This window comes from Emys orbicularis, chromosome 14 (genome assembly GCF_028017835.1).
Source record: "Emys orbicularis isolate rEmyOrb1 chromosome 14, rEmyOrb1.hap1, whole genome shotgun sequence".
NCBI classification, from domain to species: Eukaryota; Metazoa; Chordata; order Testudines; family Emydidae; genus Emys; species Emys orbicularis.
The window spans coordinates 45,775,527-45,796,763 of NC_088696.1; the positions used below are offsets into that span (position 1 = coordinate 45,775,527).

The following is a 21,237-nucleotide window of genomic DNA, read 5'->3' on the forward strand; positions in this document are numbered from 1 at the left end:
GGAGGTCAGTATCATTACCCCCATTTTACAAATGGGGAAAACAAGGCACCGAGGGATGAAGTGACTCTAAAGGCGAGAAGTATGGTACATGAGTTATTACCCAGCAGAACCACCTCATCTGATTTCTCACCACTAGACTTTGCTTTTTTTGATTTATCAAATGAACTCATCACCTGGTCCCTAGATGCAGTCACTTTAGAAACAAACTGGTTGCTTTTATCAGACTCCCATCCCTTAAATTAGTTTATGCCCCTCACAAAAACCCGTTTTTTCTTTAATCAGCTTTGCAAGATTGTGCCATGGCAAAAATATGTACCAAACTACTTTACAATAATGATTAGACTGAAGAAAGCTTATGCTATTTTACTTGCCAATCCAACAACAACAACAACAACAAAAAATTGTTCTTCAGTTGCAAGTAGAATTTTGCAAGACTGCTTAATGGCCCAATGGCCTGTGTATGTGGAAGTGAATTACATCTACAGGAGAGCCCAGGGCAGACTGTACAGCTGTGTTTAGTCACTTGGGGTGAGATCCTGTCCCTAGTGAAATCAATGGCCAAACTTCCACTGACTTGAATAGAGCCAGGATTTAACCCACAGTATTTAGAGTGGATCTGCACAGCCAAAATGTAAAGAGAGTTAAACATAAAAGTCTCTGCTGATGGGTCCCCCCTGAAGCTAAGGCACAGGTGGCACTCAGCACAGAATTAAGCTTTAAACTTTTTCAAATTTGTTTTTTTGCTCACAAATCTTCCTGTTTGCTGAAGGGGACACTGAATACTGGGGAAAACTGTGCTTTACAAGCATGAAGCTATGTCTGCAAGCATTTCTGGTACACTTATCACCACAGTATCTAAGCAATGAGTGAAGAGTCTTGCCAAAAAGCATGATTCCGAGAAGAGAGTCTAAAGAGCAGATGAGAAGATCATGCTACTACCTACTAGGGTTACTGAAAACTTGGGATGCACAGAATTTGGCCTACCTCATGCAGGTGGGCTGGACTGGGCTTTCTAGAGTTCAGCATAACATAGGAAGCACGACAGATTATAAAGTGAAATCATTAGTTTGGGGGAAAGCTCAGACTTGACTCCATTTCAGTTTTACCTGGTACTGATTGTCCTCTGGGATCCACCACCTCTTTGTCGCCGGCGAGTTCTCCTTGTTGGTGGCTGTCGTGTGATCTGTTGTGCAGCCTGTAGTCGAAACAGCTCCAATACCCCATGCAGCCTTTGCAGTCCATCCAGGGTAGGGGCAGCATGCAACTGGGGGTCAGACTCAGCAACTGTCACTGCTTCATCAGCACCGGAGACCACAATGACTTCTTCGTCAACAGGAGGAACCACAATGCCTTCTGCCTCTTCACTGGGCACTGGAGAGTTGGATGGCAGTGACAGTAGAGCATGACCAGAGGCCTCTGAGGGAAATGCCTCATGGTGCTCCACAGAATAAGTAACTGCTGGCTGAAGATCCACTTCCATTTCTTCCTGTGCCATTTCTGAGAAAGGCATGGGATGGAGCAAACAAAGATGTGGGATTAGTGCAAACACTTGTACACAAGTCCACACTTCAAGTAAGGTACAGATATATTTGACGCATGCCAGCATAAAGACACCTGCTGACTGCAATATCCTTTAGGATTGAGATCCAGTGCTTCTTAGAGACCATTTCTCTGGCAGCTGAGATGATTTGAGAATTCCAGTTTAACAGTCCTTGGATTTATATATCAGTTGGCTGAGGGCTTGACAAAGCATTTTCAGAGTCCTCGACTCTGGAAGTCTCTAACCCAACAGAGCCTGCGTTGTCTAGCCTCGTGGACACATTGCAAGGCCTGTCTATTCAAGTTAGCCTTTTGATGGGAGTAGGTGAGTTGGGGAGTTCTTCCTGGTGTCTTTGCTAGCTAATATGTATTTATAGATTATTTTTGTATTTTGGGGTAGAGATTTTGGCAGATGCTATGTATTTAAATTCCTCCTCCACCCCCCAAAAAGAGAGAGCTACATCAGTCTACAGTGCTTAACAAACAAATAATAATATATGGCACTTAGTACCTTTAATCTATGATCTCAAAGGATCTTGTATCTGAGCATCTCAATGTGAACATCATCACAGAAATGCCTGTAAATAAATATTAATAGAGCACCACACACACACGTCAGAGGACTCAATGTTTATTTAAAAACAAAACAAACCAAACCTATCCCAAAAATGGAGTTTCCTAGTAAATGAATGAAATTCAGTTAAGACAACAAGTTCACCATGAATCTTACCTGGCTGCGCCATCTATTGTGCATACACCACCTTATGTTTACTAGTATTGTATAAGCCTAAGTAGTATACTCTAGCAATACCCCCAGTCATGACACTGTTGATATTATCAGCCCCTTTATATGTCATATGTAATTTCATTGCAAAATTTGATATAAATCAATGTAGGGTTTTTTGAAGACAGGAATGTTAGTTAAAAACAATCATATATTAGAAACTCAAGAAATGCAGATTTCTGATTGCCTCTCAAGAATGAGCATGCAGACTACTTTAACTCTGTTCCCATAGCTATGGTTTAAAAAAAATAAAGGAACTCATTCTATTTTATTTATAGAGAAAAGGTGGGTGAGGGAATATCTTTCATTAGACCAACTTCCGATGGTGAGAGAGACAAGTTTTTGAGCTTCCACAGAGGGGTAGGGTTTTGATTTAGTTGGAGTTGGTCCTGCTTTGAGCAGGGGGTTGGACTAGATGATCTCCTGAGGTCCCTTCCAACCCTAATCTTCTATGATTCTTCAGTTTCATTATATTAGTGCCCACAAAAACTAGAATGCCTTAGTCACAATGTGGTAATGTTAATTATGGATTTCTTCATGGTCATAGAGAGCACAAACAAAAGAATTTTACAAATTCCTGGTTAGACAAATAACATACTTAAGACAATTTATTAAGGGCCCCAATTCTGCAGGATACTGAGGGCACTCTGCACCTTTCTGGAGGTACTCAGAACCTCTCTGATCACGCTCAGTGATCCCAGATGTCAGCCAATTACCCAAATATCATTAGACAGCTCTTTACACACTACATACATGCGACCCAGGATCATGAAATTAAAGTACTTACAGGGAGAAAGCAAAGATTAGCACCGCGACAGCATAGCACGCTTTGTTTTACACAAACATCTCTCATATGAACTAGAAGATCAATGCTCTATGTTTCACATTTGAGATACTCTCCATGCAAAGAAGAGAAGATGGGAGGCTGGTATTTCTACAAAAGGATAGAAAGATATGGCAGTTTGGGTCTTTGTTTGAGAAGTGCAACATTGCATGTCCTGTGTTTCTTATGGCTTGTTTGTTTTAATACTAAGGTTCTTGAAAGGTAATATGCATTAACTCTACATATACATGCCTGCAACCTTAACTGATCCAACAAAAAACTTTACCTTTAAAGTTAATTCAACTGAATTAAACAGTCTCAATTCATAAAAGTGTATGTAGAGGAATAGGCTGGAATCCTCTTCTATAGGATATAATTTCAGCTATATAATACCGATGATTCCATTTTAGAATAAAGGAATCTATAGTGAAATTCAAACAATATTTTAAACAAGTTGTCTTAATTAGAGGGAAAATATAAAACTTGTTAGATCAGGCATATCCTTTATGATGCTTGTTATTTTCTTTAATGCTATCCAAACACTGCCTCAATAGGACTTTGAAACACTCAGTGTTGTAAATATTTTAAAGTCCTCTTCAGTAAGAGGAAGTTACCAGCTTGACCAATGGAGAAGAGTTACTATGTTAAAATACAAATTCCATGGCCTTTGCTGTATCCTACAAAACATGACTAGATTAGACCACCAACCTAGAAATGAATTTCATCTTAAAGTTAAGACTACCAACCTGTTGTGAAGAGCCTGTACAATGAAAACACAGAAGGCCTGGCAGAGCTAACTCCATGTCACTTTAAAAGTCATTACTATCACAGAAGCTGATTGTAGCTAAGTAACTGCATGTAAGAACAGGCAGATAGAATACAAACAATAGGGAAAATTCCCTATATTTTCCACTGACCATGATATGTAATTTTAGCTACTTTTAGAAAGGGATAATGGAGCACCACACATCAGTTGTTTATCATCTGTCTAATAGATATTTCAGTGCAACCAGCTAGCACTGAAATACTTCAACAAAGTTACTTTGGCACTGTGACGTTGCACTCCATGTTTTACGGAAATATGCTAATGAGCATGAATATAATGTAACTGGAATATGCTTCATGCAAAAGGTCTCTTGTAAGGTATCTACTGAGTGTGTTCATCCTATTTGTATGTATGTATCATTCTTGTATCTAAAGCTAGAAATATGAAGTATTACTCTAAAGTCCTATTGTAACTATGTAAAGTGTAAACCATTAATAATGGCTTGGAATCTTGATGGCTCCCATTAACCAGGACAATTGGTTGTAAATGGCTCTGTTTACCCTCAAACCTTCCTGGCAGGCTAACCCTGAAAGAATGGAGAATGAGGTCTTACAGTGACATGTGACCATGTCACCTAGTACTGAAATCCATCTTAAACCTGGGTTTTTCCATTTAGAAGGAAGGGTGGGAACCCAGAGAGAGACACAAAGGATTCCCACCTTGTGCCAAAGCTATAAAAGGGGGTGGAACAGAACAAAGGGGGCTGCAGTCATGAGAAATCCCCTAGTTACCACCTGAGCTGGAACTAACAAAAACTGTACCAGGGGAAAGGATGGGCTCAGACTAAGAAGGAATCTAGTTCGTGAAAGAAGCGTATTGGAACATCTCTGAGGGTGAGATTTACCTGTATTCAGTTTCTTAATGTATTAGGCTTAGACTTGTGTGTTTTTGCTTTATTTTACTTGGTGACTTACTTTATTCCGTCTGTTATTACTTGAAACCACTTAAACCCTACTTTTTATTCTTAATAAAATCACTTTTGTTTATTATTGAACTCAGAGTAAGTGATTAATACCTGGGGGAGAAAACAGCTGTTATAGAGGGCGGACAATTTATGAGTTAACCCTGTATAAGCTTTATACAGAGTAAAATTGATTTATTTGGGGTTTGGATCCCATTGGGACCTGGGTGTCTGGGTACTAGAGACACGAATACTTGCTGAGTGGTTTTCAGTTAAAGACTGCAGCTTTGGGGATGTGGTTCAGACCCTGGGTCTGTGTTGCAGCAGGCTAACGTGTCTGGCTCAACAAGACAGGGAAAACGGGCTCAAAGGTAGTTTCAGCACATCAGGTGACAGTCCCAAGGGAGTCTCTGTGACCGACCCCGTCACAGGCACCTCAACAATTACCTTAAAAATCTGATTTGATGCAATAATAAAACTAGTTTCTACACTCACTTTCAGCTCTAGAGAGAATATAGTCTTATCTACACTATTCTGTACAGCTTTACATATACCCTTCTTTAAACCGCAATAAAGGGTCAGCAGGAAGGGTGGTGCCAGACTGGAGGGCTTTACTGCAGCCCACAGAGCAGGATTGCTGATTATGGTTATTTGTGCTGCAGCAGCGCCTCGGAGCCCCAGTCAGGCCGGGACCCCAGACAGACACCGACAGCGCTCACAACCCCGGAGACAGCCAGGCTCCTGCTAAAACCCCACCGGCCAGCAGAGGGCGAGCAGCCGCGGCCCGCTCCGCGGCGCCGTCGGTTGACACCCAGGTCCCCAGCGCCCGGGAACCGCAGAGCCGCGCTCGATAGCTCCAGTGCAAGTCGCAGGGCCCGCTGTCCGAGGCGCCCGTTCCGTCTACAGGTGCCTCGCACAGCCCACTGCTCGGCGACGGGCCCGCGGGCGTTACTGGCCGGGGCGCTGTGAGGGAGAGGGGCCGGCCCGGAGTCCAGGAGAGAACGCAGGAGTCCGGTGTACCCCCGCTCTAGCGCAGGCTACGCCCCCACGGGAAATACCGCTTCGGCTCGGGGCCGGGCCAGGCCCCGGGGGGGCCGCACTCACCTCCGGCCGCGGGGGGGGGGGGGGGTTGAGTTACCAACCGCTCCTAGAGAGCCGCCATGGCCTCCCGCTCAGCTCAATCTCCCCGCCGGCGCTTGATACCCAGCCCCGCGACCTCATTGGGTGGCCGCCTTCCTCACTGACGAAAACGCTACTTCTATTGGGCGGTGTGATGTTACGTTGCCGGCTCTTACTGGACACGTTGGCTGCCAGTTTAGCCAGAGGAGGACGAGAAGACGCAGGCGCTCCATTTTTATTGGTCGGATGTCTGTCAATCACCTGGAGTGGGAGAACTCCGCCTGTGCCCCTTTGTGACTAGATGATCGGCCTGTCGATCAGAGGAAAAGCCCCCAGGAAGCACCTTTTGACTGGAGGAACGAGCTGCCTGTCAATCAAAAAGGGCGGGGAACGGAGCAAGTTCGAATGTTGTTGGAGGTAGAAAAGGCGCCGGGGAGGAGGGGCTAAAACCCCCAACCTAGTCCCGCCCCCAGGGCCGAGGGGAAAAGGAAGTAGCGATTTGCTGCCAGCCACCAACATACGACGTTACGCCGCCCTGAGAGAGCCTCTCCCAGCATGCAGCGCGCCGCCCCGCCCCCAACGGCCCGGAGGTTGGCGGTAACTCCCAGCATGCACTGCTCCACCCCAGCCCCAGCGCAGCCCACGGCCGGTAGCTTAACGCAACAAGTAGCCGAGGACTGAGTTGCCACCTTCTAGCAACGCTGCCCCCGCCCGAGCAGCCCCTGGAGACAGGCAGGGTGCTGGGCCCGTCGCTGCACCCCCTGGCTTGGAGCGGTGCTAACCCTTCAGCACCCCGCTGGTTCATCCAGTGGGGCAGTGCCTACGTGCCCGTGAATCCGGCCACAGCCCCCCGCCGCCCCTTCATGTCTCCCTTTGGGGGCAATGCTGGTAGAAAAAAGGTTAAATTCATTTGTCCACGTGGTTCAGTGACATGGAGCTGCTCGCGTGTGGCTTAACTGCCAGGCACGTTTTTCTCTGCTTGCCTTATAAGTGGGAGCCCAGTAACTTTCTAGTTTCTGTTTTTGCTGGTTCATAAGTTGATCTTCTCTATTTCGTGCCAGTTAGATGCAGCTATCAGATTCCCAGCACGTACCCACCGTGGCCTGCCTTGCGGAAAACGTGGGCCTCTGTGCTTTGGTAGCTTGCTGTTATGATGATGAAGGGGTTTTGCTGTGTTTTTTTCAATGAAACGTTTAAAATGTCACTCGTTCTAAACTCTCAGCTAAATTGTTACAGCTTGGGGATACCACCTTACTTTTTAAAGTGGTTTGAGACCTATGGATGTAAAGCAATATGTAGAAGCTAATTACTTTTATTATTTATTGAGAGGCCTGTAACACACAATTGTGGACTTTCCAAATATAAAAAAGTGCCAACTTTTCTTACTTAAAATTGAGGCTCAACTCTACTCTTTCTTTGTTGGAGTCATCCTATTGCAAGGTCAGCCTCATCAGGGAGAGTCTGTAAGGTGGTATTTGTCAAGGGACTCCCAAGTTGAGAGAAACAACAAGGAGTCCGGTGGCACCTTAAAGACTAACAGACTTATTTGGGCATAAGCTTTCGTGGGTAAAAAAACCCTCAGTTCTTCAGATGCATGTTAGTCTTTAAGGTGCCACCGGACTCCTTGTTGTTTTTGTGGATACAGACTAACACGGCTATTTGACAAGTTGAAATAATTTGTTTAGGAGGGCCCACAGATGTATTTGATGATAAGCTTTGAGGAAAACATTTTCAGGACTTTACAGGAGCTGAATTTAGATTCCCTAATGATCGGCACCTTATAAATAAATACTGTCAGTCCCCACCAGTCCAGTATCCCCACCAAGTGCTTGTGACATCAACTCCTTTGCACAGTCAGCCAGAATCATTTTTTTTTCTTGGGTCACAGCGGGAGCCATCATTGGTTTTAGCTTGGAACTATTTTTAGTTGGGCTGAAACAACACTAACTGAAGAAGAACAAAGGGGAGAGCAAAAGTAATTTAAAATAGATTAATTTGCTAATTACTCAGCCTCCTCAAGGCTTCTGTACTGTGGATAACCCTACACAGGAAATTAAATTTACGTATTCCTTAAATGCCTGTAGTGTTACTGACATGCTGCCACCATCAAGTGGCTGCTGCCCTGGCCTATGTGTCCATGCTGCACTACTCTGAGTTACCCTAAAACTATTGGCACTGTTTTGGGGATGGCCAGAGAAGGAAATAATACTGTAAAGAGCTGGCTGGCTGTGTGAAGTTAGAACTTCTCTGTGTCCTAGGCTCTATAATGTTAACAGAGATTCTCCTATAGCTCAGTTGTTATGAGATGGTGTTTTTGGATCAAGTCCATCAGAGTTTTAACCCTGTTGCCACCATGAAGTTCTGAGTGACCAAAACTAGCAGTATAGTGACAACAAAAGAGTCCCAGGAGTGCCACCAATGCGTTAAAACCTCTGTTTTATACACTGTTCTGTTTCAAATTCTACAGACAGTCTTGGCTAGCACTGACAGTTGGTGGTGCCTGACAAGTAGCTACAAGTGTCTCAAATAAAGAACATTTATTATTTAAAACACACACTTCAATAGCAGTGTTAACATACACAGCACTTTGCAAATGCCTAGATCACCTCCTGCATTTGGAATAGAGTAACTGGACAGCCTGTGTCTTGATTTTTCAAGAATGACCTGATTTCTCAGCTCATATTCACATGGGTGTTTTGTCCCAAACTCTACTGCCACTAACCTTCCTACCACCCAGGGGTTATAATTCCCAAAGGCAGATTACTGTCAGCACCCCAGGTAGCCTAGGTCATAGCTATTAAATGTTTTGTTTTCTTGCCTGGGCTCAAATATTTAGTTGCGTCCAACCAGGCAAAGATAGAGATAATTGGCTAAACACTCCTCCATCCCTTCGGAGCAGAGGTGTCTGTTGCAGCGGATCTAGCAAAGGCCAACTTTTAACATGGGGCAATGAGGGTCTCATCTCTCTGCAGGGGGAGAGGAAGATGATTGCCTGCCTGCACTAGGGAGATAGACAGTTGAGTTTGGGGTGGGGGACTACTAGGGAAGGGATCATTATAGAATCCTCCCCCGATCTACACTAGTATTAAGGATGCCTAGTCTGATGTGTGATTCACTGTGTCTCTGGTCATGCAGGTTTCTGCTGCATTCCTCTTTCTCTTGTAGTACTGCCCCTCTTTGGCTCAGAGGTGGACTTGGGTCCCAGATACCCACTTCCCCATTGAACTGTGCATGCTTTGAGTGACAGCGGAATATGGGGCATGCCAAGATCTGATGCTGGGTTCATCTTACAAGTCTACAATTTGGAATGTTACAGGCTCTATGGCGTGCCAGGCCTCACAAGGAGCAGGCATTGTGCTGGAGCTTAACACAGAAGTAGCTGGGCCCCACATTAATTTCTACCGCTTAGGAAACTAGCTGGGGCTGACAACTGCCTAAGCTTTGGGGAAAGTTGCTGGGATACTGTGCCTCACTTTGTTTGGGGGAGGAGAGGTACTGCAGAACACTGAGGAGGAGTATACTAAAGGTTAATGAAGGGAGGGGGCAGTGCAGGGGAAGGGATGGAGGTCAGGAGTCCTTTGAGGGAGAGAGGCTAGAAAGTCATTTGGGTGTCAGGGGAAGGGTATGAGAAGATCACATGTGATAACTCCCTCCAGTAACAAATGCCTTTAAAGCAGGGGTCTCAAACTTAAATGACCACGAGGGCCACATGAGGGCTAGTTCATTGGCCTGAGGGCCGCATCACTGACGCACACACCCCTTGCTGCCCCTGGCCCTGCCCCCACTCCACCCCTTCCACGAGGCCACGCCTTTTCCCACCCCTTCTCCGCCCCCATTCCAATCCCTTCCCTGAAGTCCCCACCCCAACTCTGCCCCCTCCCTGCCCCCAGAGGGATGAGGAATGTGGCGGGGGCTCAGGGCAGGGAGTTGAGGTGCAGCAGAGGGTTGGGGTGCAGGCAGGGGGCTCAGGGTGCAGAAGGGGTGTGGGATGCGGCAGGGGGCTCAGGGCAGGGGGTTGGGGTGCAGGAGAGGTGTGGGGTGCAGCAGGGGGCTCAGGGCAGGGTCCAGGAGAGCTCTGGGGTGGCAGCAGCGCACGCCGGGGCCAGGGCAGGCAGAGGGTTGGGGTTCAGGCAGGGGGTTCAGGGCAGGGGATTGGGGTGCAGAAGGGGTGTGGGGTGCAGCAGGGGGCCCAGGGCAGGGGGTTGGGGTGTGGGGTGCAGCAGGGGGCTCAGGGAGTTGGGGTGCAGAAGGGGTGTGGGGTGCAGCAGGGGGCTCAGGGCAGGGTCCAGGAGGGCTCTGGGGTGGCAGCAGCGCACGCCGGGGCCAGGGCAGGCTGCCGGGGCCAGGGCAGGCTGCCAGCTCCAGCCCCGGCCCCGCTATGCTCGGCTCCGGGAAGTAGCTGGAACCATGTCCCTGTGGCCCCTGGGGGAGGGGAGATGCAGGGCTCCGCCCGCTGTTTGCCGCTCCTCCAGGTACCTCCCCCAAAACTCCCATCAGCTGTGGTTCCCCGTCCCTGGCCAATGGGAGCTGCGGGGGGGAAGGGGGGTGGTGGCATGCCTGGAAGCCAGGGCAACACAGGGATGGAGCCCTCTGCTTCTCCCCTCCCCCCCCCCCGGCCGCAGGGACGTGATGCCAGCCGGCACGGGGCTCGAGGGGACAATCCTGCGGTGTAGTTTGCCCACCCCTGGCCTGGAGGTAGGCCGGGGGGGGCGGGCCGCAGGAAATAGCCCTGCAGGCCACATGTTTGAGACCCCTGCTTTAAACTGACCCCCCTACCTAGCCTGCTCCCTACCCCAGCTACAAAGCCCCCCTGCAGTGCTAGGGACAAGCACCCGCACCTTGATGCCTACCACCATTTGCCAAACTCTCTCAAATTTCCACATAAGTATTAGTTCCCCACCTAAAGCCAGCACCCAAGCTGTCACAGCCTCACCTTGACTCCCCCCACCCTGTTGACAGTGCTAAGGGAGCTTCCCTTCAGGATGATAGGCTGGTCCCCCTACATGAAATAGAAATGGCTTTCTAATCTTGGCAGCATGCTCAGGAAGGGAGACGTCTAAGTGCTATACACCATGTCCACAGTAAATTGCAGATGCAAAATTGCAGGCACGACTTTAAAGGCTCAGAGTTGCACCCTCGAAGTTGGAGGGCAGGTCAAAATGCTGTTTAAAAAAAGCAGAGTCTACAGAGCTGGAAAAGTGAGACAAACTTCATGCTAGAGAGTCCTGGTAGACAGGGATGGAGCAGCCCATGCTTTGCTCCTAACCACACTTGGCTGCTTTCTTCAAGGGGCTCCTTGTGTTTGTGTCTTGAAGCTAGCTTGCTGTATTTATCTTGCCATAGATGGCTATCAGAGAGTCCACAATCTCTGCAGAAGGCAAACAGAATTTGTTTTCAGATTAGAATACTCAGATTTTTTTTTTCCTGGCAAGATGATTGATACGTACACAGTAATAGTATATAGGACACAGAATCATTTCATGACAGGCTCAACAGAACAGAAGGTTATCGGAGAAAATGAAAACTGACTGCTTTATACTGTGCAGGAGCAGCAAAAGAGGAACAAGCATGTACAGCAGAGACAGACCCACATGAAGAAGTGATTGGGAGAGGCTGCAGAATTTTTTTTTTTTAAATAATGTAAGCCAGCATGATGGAGCTATCAAGAAGAGAGGGATGGGTAATGTAGAATACTAAGTACCTAGGGCAAAATGCCAGAAGGGGCTGACAAATTTGATCTTTGAGTGCCCTCTAGTGGCAGCTCTCGTTATAGTTCTCAGCACAGGACATTCCCTGGTCGATTATGCTACCAAAAATCTTTGTGCCTTTGGAGAGCATGATGGATTCCTAATGGCAAACCTCAAGGTCTCACTCTTTCCTTACAAAAAAGACTATTGAAATTGCTAGTGTGTATGCCCCATATGGTGGGATGTGAGTGATTTAAAGAAAGTTGCCTCCTGCCTGATACACCAAGTGGCAAGAGGGGACAACCTCTCCATCACACCAGCCTTCATGGACAACAGCAGGTCCCCACTCCCTCTTGTGCTGCTGCTGCCAAATATAAGAAGGATCAGTCATTTATTTTTGTATGTGCTAAAAGCAACAGCAGTAAGACATTCCCAAAGACAGAACAGCTCCTGTTAGTAGGGACCACCACATGAAATTAATAAGCAGCAGGTTTAAAACAAACAAACGAAAGTATTTCTTCACACAACGCACAGTCAACCTGTGGACTTCTTTGCCAGAGGATGTTGTGAAGACCAAGACTATAACAGGGTTCAAACAAGAACTAGATAAGTTCATGGAGGCTATTAGCCAGGATGGGCAGGGATGGTGTCCCTAGCCTCTGTTTGCCAGAAGCTGGGAATGGGTGATGGGATGGATCACTTGATGATTCCCTGTTCTGTTCATTCCTTCTGGAGCACCTGGCATTGGCCACTGTCAGAAGACAGGATACTGGGCTAGATGGACCTTTGGTTTGGCCCAGTATGGCTGTTCTGATGTTCTCATATACTGCAGTTTATTGCTCAGAGTGAAAGGCCAAGCCCCAGATTCCACAGCACCAAGGAGCTACTCTCATCAGAGCACAGTATTTTTGATGCTGTTGATCTCAGAAAACCAGTGTGTTAAGCTGAGGTTTTCCCCCAGCTCTGAGTATGGCAGTGACTATGCAAATGAACGGATTTAATGGGAGGATAGGTGTGACTATGCTAACACTCATGTTAAGCCTTTGAGCAAGCCCAGTGTCACCTTGATGTGAGCTGGAGGTTTGCGTAGTTAACAGAAGTGCTGTGTCCTCTCTCCTGAAAAGGCCTGCTTGCTTCCTGGCTGATTATTAAACATTACACCTTCCTTTCCCTTCTCCTGCAGTTTTCCCCTTGTCTAGTCCTTCCTCATTCTCTCACTTCATCCCTTGCTCTTTCATTGCTCTCTACTTCCTTTAATTCTCCATTTCGTATCTCTTCCTTTAATTCTCCATTTCTTCTAGCTCAGCTGTTCTCAAACTGTGGGTCGGGACCCCAAAGTGGGTCATGACCTAATTTTAATGGTGTTGCCAGGGCCAGAATTAGACTTGCTGGGACCCAGGGCTGAAGCACTAGCTCCAGCCCCACCTGCGGGGGGGACAGGCTAAGGCTGTGGCCCCCTCTCCACCTCACCTGGGGCAGCGGGGCTCGGGCTGCGCCTCCCTCCCAGGGTCATGTAACAATTTTGATGTCAGAAGGACCCCTGTTCTAGCTCCTTTTCTCTCCCTATACCTTCACTCTCCGAGAAGATGAATCTTGACAAATTCAAACTGGAAACAAGGTGCACATTTGTAACAGTGGGGGGTTATTACTAAGGCTGTGAGTTTGTCACTGAGGTCATGGATTCCGTGACATCTGCAGTGGCTGGTGTGCCTGGCTCAGGGGCAACTCAGGCAGCCCCTGCACCAATTTCCAGGCCGCTGCTTCAGAGGCATGGCCAGGCAGCTCTGCGTACTGCCTCCATCCAGAGCGCTGGCTTCACACAGTCAATGGGAGCTGTGGGGCGGTGCCTGCAGGCGGAAGCAGCGTGCAGAGCTGCCTGGCTGTGCTTCCACCTAGCAGCTGAGTGAGGGGGATGTCACTGCTTCCAGGAAAGCACCACCCAGAGCCCGTCTCACCCCGTCCCATGCCTGCTGCTGCTGGGGGAGGGGCAACACAGAGCCAGGTAGGGAGCCTGCTGGCCCCACCAACACCCACTGCCCCAGCACCAGTGGGGGTCCTGGTCTGCGTACCACCTCCTGTCCCCCCAGAACCTGGGCTACCCTCCCCCAGGCCCCCCCAAGTTTTAGTCAGGGGTATAAAGTAAAAGTCACGGACAGGTCACGGGCTGTGAATTTTTGTTTACTGCCTGTGACTTTTACTAAAAATACCCATGACTAAAACGTAGCCTTAGTCATTACCCACTGGAACAATTTACCAGGGGTGTGGGGGATTTGCCATTACTTGAAATCCATCAAGCAAGATTGTCTTGTGAAAAGATCAACCACTAGTAGTTATGCCTGATGCAGGAATTACTGGTGAAGTTCTCTGGCCTTTGTTATGCAGGAGGTCAGATTGGATCATCACTGGCAGTTTCAGGGTTAAACTGCACTTGACCCCTCACCTCCCCCTCGGTTTTCCTCAAGGGCACCCACTTAAAGGTTTCAGTTTTCCTAGCCATCTCCTCTCTCAGGTAGAGACCCCCATCCCTCTCCCTCCAGACTGGGGGTTTAGGCTTGCAGTCCCTCCGCTCCTCCTTGGGATTTCCTCAGTAGGTATGACCGGGGTCCAGCAGCCACCACCTGGTAGCTAGGTTTCAGAGTAGCAGCCGTGTTAGTCACCTGGTAGCTAGTATTCCTGTAGAGTAAAGGGAAGCAAACCTGGTATTCCATCCTACCTTCTGCAGAAGGACGTTGCGAAGGCTCAAAGGCCCGGCACTGGTTGATGACATCCCGCAGGTGGGAGGGGCAATCTTCCCCAACAGGAGCCTGGTAACGTTGCTCATAAACTTTCTGATAGATCTCTTGGGAGCTGCAGCCTAACACAACACACACAAATTGGGACATCAGGAGGCACTGACTTGTTTCAGATTCCACAAGAAGGTACTGGAGAGGGAACCTAATGCAAGCATTTAAATAGAGCCTCATGCAGCCTGCCAAGCCCACAGCAGGGAAGAGCCAGGATTGAAATCCTCATTACACTGCGTCCTTGAAAAACTCATCTGCTATGAGCCCTGCCTTAAGGCCCCAATTCAGCAGAGCACTTAACTTCAAAAGTAGCGAAGCACACGCTTAAGAGCTTTGTTGAATACAGATGGGATTACTTATGTGCTTACAATTAAATGTGTCTAAGTGCTTTGCTGAGTTGGAGCCTAAATTCCAGGAAAGATTCTAGAGTTAAAGCTACTTTGCTGCCTGATCCAAGCAGATACAAGGACAGTCAGTCTTTTCATAGCCCCTCTGGATCTGAAGCTCCTGAGCACTAGGTAGCAATAGGGAACATTTGCCAAGTGGTGCATTTGATCCCAAATATCACCCTGCATCAGCAGAACACATCTAGACTGGCCCCCAGGCCTTTACCCAGGTGCTTGCAGTACGACAGAAAACAAGCTCTTGTTGCCCACCTTCAAATGGAATTTTGCTGGTCGCAATCTCCCACAGGACAATCCCGAAGCTGAAAAGACACAAATAGGCCTGCTGAGCATCAACAAAGCCTCCTCAGCCTCCCTCTGATCCCTCCTCCTATGCTCATCAGCTGTGCTGCTTGCTGGATAAACTGTTGGGGAGAGAAGGAGGGTGGACCACACCCTCAGCCACCTAACAAGCACATCTGAGCACTCCCTCCTTCCTGGTTTAGGAATCAGCATGCCAGGCTGATTCGTGAGCTGCTCTCCCACACAGCAGGCTCCTCTTCAACTCCAGCCCCAGCGGGCTGGCTCCTGTGATTATTCTGTAGAGTCCATCTAAGTTAATATTGACTTCTCCCTACCCGTGTGCCCAATCCCTTCGGGAGGAGAACTTGGCAAGTGAAATGTAAAAAGCTCTTCCATTTCCTATGTGGTATTAATTTGTACTTTAGTAGCAGCCTCCATCCACAAAGCCCTATACAAACGTTAATCAAGCTCTGCCCTCCGTGTAGGGTGTCTAAGTAACACTGTTCCCTTTTAACAGAAGGGAAAGCTAATGGAGAGAGAGGTTAAGTTAGCAGTAGAGTCAGGAATAGAACTCAAGACTCTTGGCTCCCATCATCTCATGCCAAGCAAGTCACCTACAGAACCTGTCTAATAATCTGGCTTCTGTAGGAAACTCTGTCTACAGCAGAGCATCCATCCCTTATGTATTATAGTCCAGCATCCCCATGGAGATGTACCTGTATATTTCACTGGGCATGTCATACTTGTGGCTCAGGGAAGCTAGGCCCAGGGGAGAGATGTAAGCCGAAGCAGGGACATCTGTCAATTTCTTCTTGCAGCTCCTCTTAATGGATGACTCAGTTTTACTCAGTTCAAATCCTGACAGCTGATCGAGGGAAGGAGAGAAAGACAAAGGGAGGAGCAGCATGAGCTCCATGCAATCAGGGACATGCAGCAATGATTGCATAACTGGTCAATGTTAATGAGCGGATTTCCTTTGGGTTATATGGTGGCCTTTTCATTGCCATGAGACCAAGCAGACCACTGAACATGTTGCAGGGTCTGCCTGTTCTGCAGAGTGCTCTTGCTTTGCCATGCAGGAGGTCATGGGTTTGATTCCCACTCCTGGGTCTTATAAATGTAAGGATGATGTGCTTGGCCCCATATTGAGAAGGGAAGAAACAAGGGAGAGGCAGTGTTTCCTGGTGCACCACCATGATCCCCTCTGGCCAAGTGATGGAAAGAAGCTGTCTCATCTAAGCCTTGTATGGAGATATAATGGACACAATATGGATAAGATTAAAAAGGGGCTAGAAGCAGAGATCCTCAAGGATGCAGATAAAACATAGAAATGTAAGACTGGAAGAGACCTTGACAGATCATCTAGTCCAGTGGTTTTCAAAGTGGGGTCCTCATACTCTCGTCAGGGCTACACGAGAAAACTCCTGTAATGGCAGACAGCTCACTTTATTTAGAAAATTGGCAATCTAATCATAGGTATATTATGACCCTATCTCAGATGGGGGGAGGGGGGGCGGCATACAGCAGATTACATTATTTGGAAAGCGGTTTGCAGCTTAAAAAGTTTGAAAACCACTGATCTCATCCAATCCCCTGCACTGTCTAGACCATCCCTGACAGGTCTCTGTCCAGCCTCTTATGAAGGAGATTCTGTGACCTCCTTAGGTAATTTATTCCCATGCTTAGCTACCCTGATAGGACATTTTTACTAACATTTATCTTAAATCTCCCTTGCTGCAATTTAACTTCTCCTGTCCTCAGTGGTTGAGGTGAACAATTTATCACCCTCCTCTTTAGGACAGCCTTTTATGTACTTGAAGACTGTTGTGTTACCACCTCAGTCCTCTCTTCTCCAGACTAAACATACCCATCCCCCCCCCCCCCCCCCGGTCTTTCCTCAGAGATCATATTTTCATAGAATATCAGGGTTGGAAAGGACCTCAGGAGGTCATCTAGTCCAACCCCCTGCTCAAAGCAGGACCAATCCCCAGACAGATTTTTGCCCCAGATCCCTAAATGGCCCCCTCAAGGATTGAACTCACATCGCTGGGTTTAGGAGGCCAATGCTCAAACCTCTAAGCTATCCCCCTTTCTAGACCTTTAATCATTTTTGTTGCTCTCCTCTGGACCATCTCCACAACTTTCCCAAAGTGTGATACCCAAAACTGGACACAATACTCCAGTTGAAGCCTTATCAGCGGTGAGTACAGTGGAAGAATTACTCCTTGTGTCATGCTTACATGTCCTACTAATATATTCCAGAATGAGGTTTGCTTTTTTTGCAACAGTATCACATTGACTCATTTAATTTGTGATCCACTATAACCCCCAGATCCTTTTCTGTAGCACTCCTTCCTAGGCAGTCATTTCCCACTTTGTATTAGTGGGACTGATTATTCCTTCCTTATTGTAGTACTTTGCATTTGTCCTTATTTTATTTCATCCTATTTATTTCAGACTATTTCTCTCGTTTGTCGAGATCATTTTGAATTCTAATCCTGTCCTTCAAAGCACTTGCAACCCCTCCCAGCTTGGTATCGGCCACAAACTTTGTACTTTCTATGCCATTGTCCAAATTGTTTCTGAAGATACTGAATAGAACCAGACCCAGGACAAATCCCTACAACACCCCACTTGATATGTCCTTCCTGAACCATGAAGAGGGTACATGCTTGGTACCAGGGATGGGGCTTTTAGGGTACGTCTGCACTGAAAAAGCAAAAACATCCCACTGCAGCGAGTCCCAGAGTAAGGCCTACAGATTCGGGCTCATGCTACAGCGCTAAAGATAGCCATGTAAACAGTCAGGCTCAGGCTGGAACTTGGACTCTGAAGCCCATCTCCCTCCCGAAGCTTCAGAGCCTGAGCTCCAGCTGGATCCGGAATGACTACACAGCCATGTGTTGTGCCGTAGTGTGAGCCCGAGTCTGCAGACCTGGGCTCAGAAACTCGCTGCTGTGGGGTTTTTTTGAAGTGAAGATCCAATTTTGTTATTACAATACTCTGTCATTCCTCAGTTCTGCTTCTCCTCTTCCTCATGCCATGCCTCCTCACCTTGCTTGTGGCAGCTTGTCTTTAATCAGCCGCTATCCCTGCATGAAGAGCTGATGGAAATGTTTTCACTGAGGCCCATATTTGCAAACGTGGGGGCTTAAAGCTAGGCACACACATCCATATTTAAGTAGCTAAATAAGCATGGAGATGGGGCCATCCTTTTGTTCTGTGTTTGTACAGCACTTGGCACAAGGGGTCCTGATCCACAAGGAGGGCTCCTATGCGCTACAGTAATACCAAATAATAAATAACAACATAGCCTGCTTTTCAGAGATGATGTTCATCCAATATTCCCATTAAAGTCAAGAGGGAATTCCCCATCAGAGACTGCAACGCAGCAGTGCATTTTCAATATAAAAAACCAGCTGCATGTTAAAAATTTGGGGACTGTGTAGAACAGCCTGAAGTTAACATCTAAATAAACAATCAGACTCCTGTGCTGCTCATACTGTCCTGGGAGGAGGGCTGGAAAGGGGAAGAGGGTTTTGGGGGATGGGGGAGAGAAGACTGCGTAGTAGGGGGGTTGGCCATATAATTCAGGTGTCCCATCTGCATAGTAAATTAACACCTCAAGCATCTATTGTTTCAGTGCTACTCGGGAGGGAGGAAAGGAGAGATGGAATAGATAGCCACAAAAGCTTTCAAACCTCTCAAAAAGTCTTCTCACAAGACAGCTCTTACCTTCACACAGTAACCTTTAGCAACTAGGAACTTGGTACTATTGATGCATCCATGCAATTTAGACTTCTCCCCCGTCTGGTGCAACCTATGGTCAGTCAGAACCAAGAGCAGAAAGCATTAGCAATGGATCCATTGCCACCTTCCCTTCCTCTGCTCCCACCCAGAACAGCCACAAGGACGGACCTTTGGACACTACTGAGCATTCAGAAGCCACCCCTGGTGTGCCTAGTTATTCTGGGACAACAACCACAAATCAGACCTTTCCAATGACTACAAGACAATCATTTTTTGCCTGTAAAGTGGCAAGCTAGCAAATGCCATTGTCAGAGCAGCCTAGGACCAGTGGGCAGTAACTAGTCTGTTACTGGGCAGTAGTTCTAATGATGCTCTATAAGGTACTTCTGGAAGCAGCAGCACCAGGTATCTCAGGAGAAAGGCTTTTCCTACCAGGCTTCAGGCCAGATTCGCAAGCCAAGGGCATCTGAGAATCTGGGCACTTTCTTATTTAAACCCAGCCTCCCATCACTTCTCCCACTGCCTGTTTCGATGTCATGGGCTTTGTGGATGGTGAGGGTGACTTTAACCACAGTACCCACACCCCATCCACCTTTGCTCTCCTATAGATGAAACCAATTCAGGCATATAGCAGGACATCAGAAAATGAATTCACTTGTCTTCAGTCATGCTTGGTACCTTGTCACAGACCCAGATGCCATGCCATACCTCAGTTTCCCCTTTTTATCATATGAATATATCTTGACTCAGTCTTTGCCTCTCCCTTATTCAGGGAAATCTTCATTTACCCACAACCACTGAGCCGACATCAGAGAATAGTCCAAAGCTTTGTTTCTTCCTTATCAGAATCTCTTGCTTCTTCTGACCAGTCATTTGCCAAAAAGCCCCTCTTGTCTCTCAGACTCCATTGCTCTGGTCCTGCCCATGCTGGGGTTTAGCTACTGTTCCTCAAAGCACTAACTTCTCAGTGACTAGCTTCACTCTAGGGGGTCTCTTTCCTTTTACAGCATACCCTTCAGCCTTCCCACTCCCTTCCCAGAGCCAGGTGCAGACTGTCAGGGACAGCTTCCTTTCCCTCAGGCAACTTCCTTTTTATACTGTCATAGCCCCCTGCTAATTCAGCTGCTTCAATTCTAATTAACTAAAGGGCACTCCCAGGAGCACCTGATTGCTCCCAGGTGCAGCCCACAGGGTCATCATGGGCAGGGCCGGCTCCAGGGTTTTGGCCGCCCCAAGCAGCCAAACAAAAACAAACAAACAAAAAATCTGCGATCTGCGGCGGCAATTCGGCGGGAGGTCCTTCGCTCCGAGCAGGAGTGAGGGACTGTCCGCCGAATTGCCGCCGAACAGCTGGACGTGCCGCCCCTCTCCGAAGTGGCCGCCCCAAGCACCTGCTTGGTAAGCTGGTGCCTGGTGCCGGCCCTGATCTTGGGCCAGTTGGGCTCTAATTCTCCTGAAAGGCCACTGGCCCCATGACATACCTGTATAGGCCTCTGGCCGCATCTAGTGCCATCCGAATGCGAGTCTCCCAGGGGAGCTGGGGTTTCCTTGTCAGCACGTCCCGCAGGGTCCCCTTTTCACAGTATTCCATGACAATGGAGAAACAAGGGCTCGAACCTGATCAGAACAGAAGCCCAGTGAATGGTGACCTGAGCTGAGACAACTCGTGTTTACTTCATTCTCCATTAGAAATGCAGAATCCTGGGTTAACGCAACTTTAACTCTGCACAGTTCAAATCAAGCATTGTCAGGAAATTCAAGAGTGACAGTTCTCATGGCCCTTTGACATGCCCATATTGTGGGAAATAAGAAATATAAGAATGGCCATACTGGTCAGATTAATGGTCCGTCTTGCTCAGCATGCTGTCTTCCAACAGTCGCCAACACCAGGCTTCAGAGGGAATGAGCAGAACAGGCAATCACCAAGTGATCCATCCCCTGTTGTCCACTCCCAAGAGACCAGACCTGACTCCTGTACCCATGCAACCCCAGTGACTTCCCTGGAGTTGCTCAGATGTAACTGGGAAGAATTTTTCATAAGGTTTACACATGGCCACCTGACGAGCAGTCAGAAATGCCCCAGGCAGCCAATGAAGGGAGTTAATATTGCTATCGCTAAAAAGCCTCCACAAATTATTGATTGCTCAGGCCAGGCTGACAGGAGGGAGGAAAGGGGGGCACAATTGTATCAGAAACCCGAGCTTGGGGGGATCCCAAAACATTTGTAACATCTGTGTAAAAATAAAGTGAAATGGGAGAGGGTGGGACCCCAGTAAACATGATGTGCCAGGGCCTTGGGACTGAGCACAGGTGTAAAAACCAGAAAATACACCTTTTAA

At 47.7% G+C, this 21,237-nt stretch overlaps 2 protein-coding genes across 2 annotated transcripts in view; both read right to left on the reverse strand.

Moving 5' to 3' along the window:
* RFWD3 (ring finger and WD repeat domain 3) overlaps positions 1-1,495 on the reverse strand; it is a 47,927-nt gene extending 46,432 nt beyond the window's left edge. Inside the window, exon 1 of the mRNA XM_065416710.1 lies at positions 1,107-1,495. Coding sequence (XP_065272782.1) covers positions 1,107-1,495 — 389 coding nt within the window. The remainder of the gene's footprint in view (positions 1-1,106) is intronic.
* Positions 1,496-11,307: 9,812 nt separating this feature from the next.
* Positions 11,308-21,237, reverse strand: part of MLKL (mixed lineage kinase domain like pseudokinase) — a 29,071-nt gene continuing 19,141 nt past the window's right edge. The window contains exons 6-11 of the mRNA XM_065416875.1: positions 20,380-20,515; positions 18,884-18,968; positions 15,865-16,013; positions 15,119-15,168; positions 14,393-14,533; positions 11,308-11,360 (exon numbers count right to left, since the gene is read on the reverse strand). Of these exons, the coding sequence (XP_065272947.1) occupies positions 11,308-11,360; positions 14,393-14,533; positions 15,119-15,168; positions 15,865-16,013; positions 18,884-18,968; positions 20,380-20,515 (614 nt within the window). The remainder of the gene's footprint in view (positions 11,361-14,392; positions 14,534-15,118; positions 15,169-15,864; positions 16,014-18,883; positions 18,969-20,379; positions 20,516-21,237) is intronic.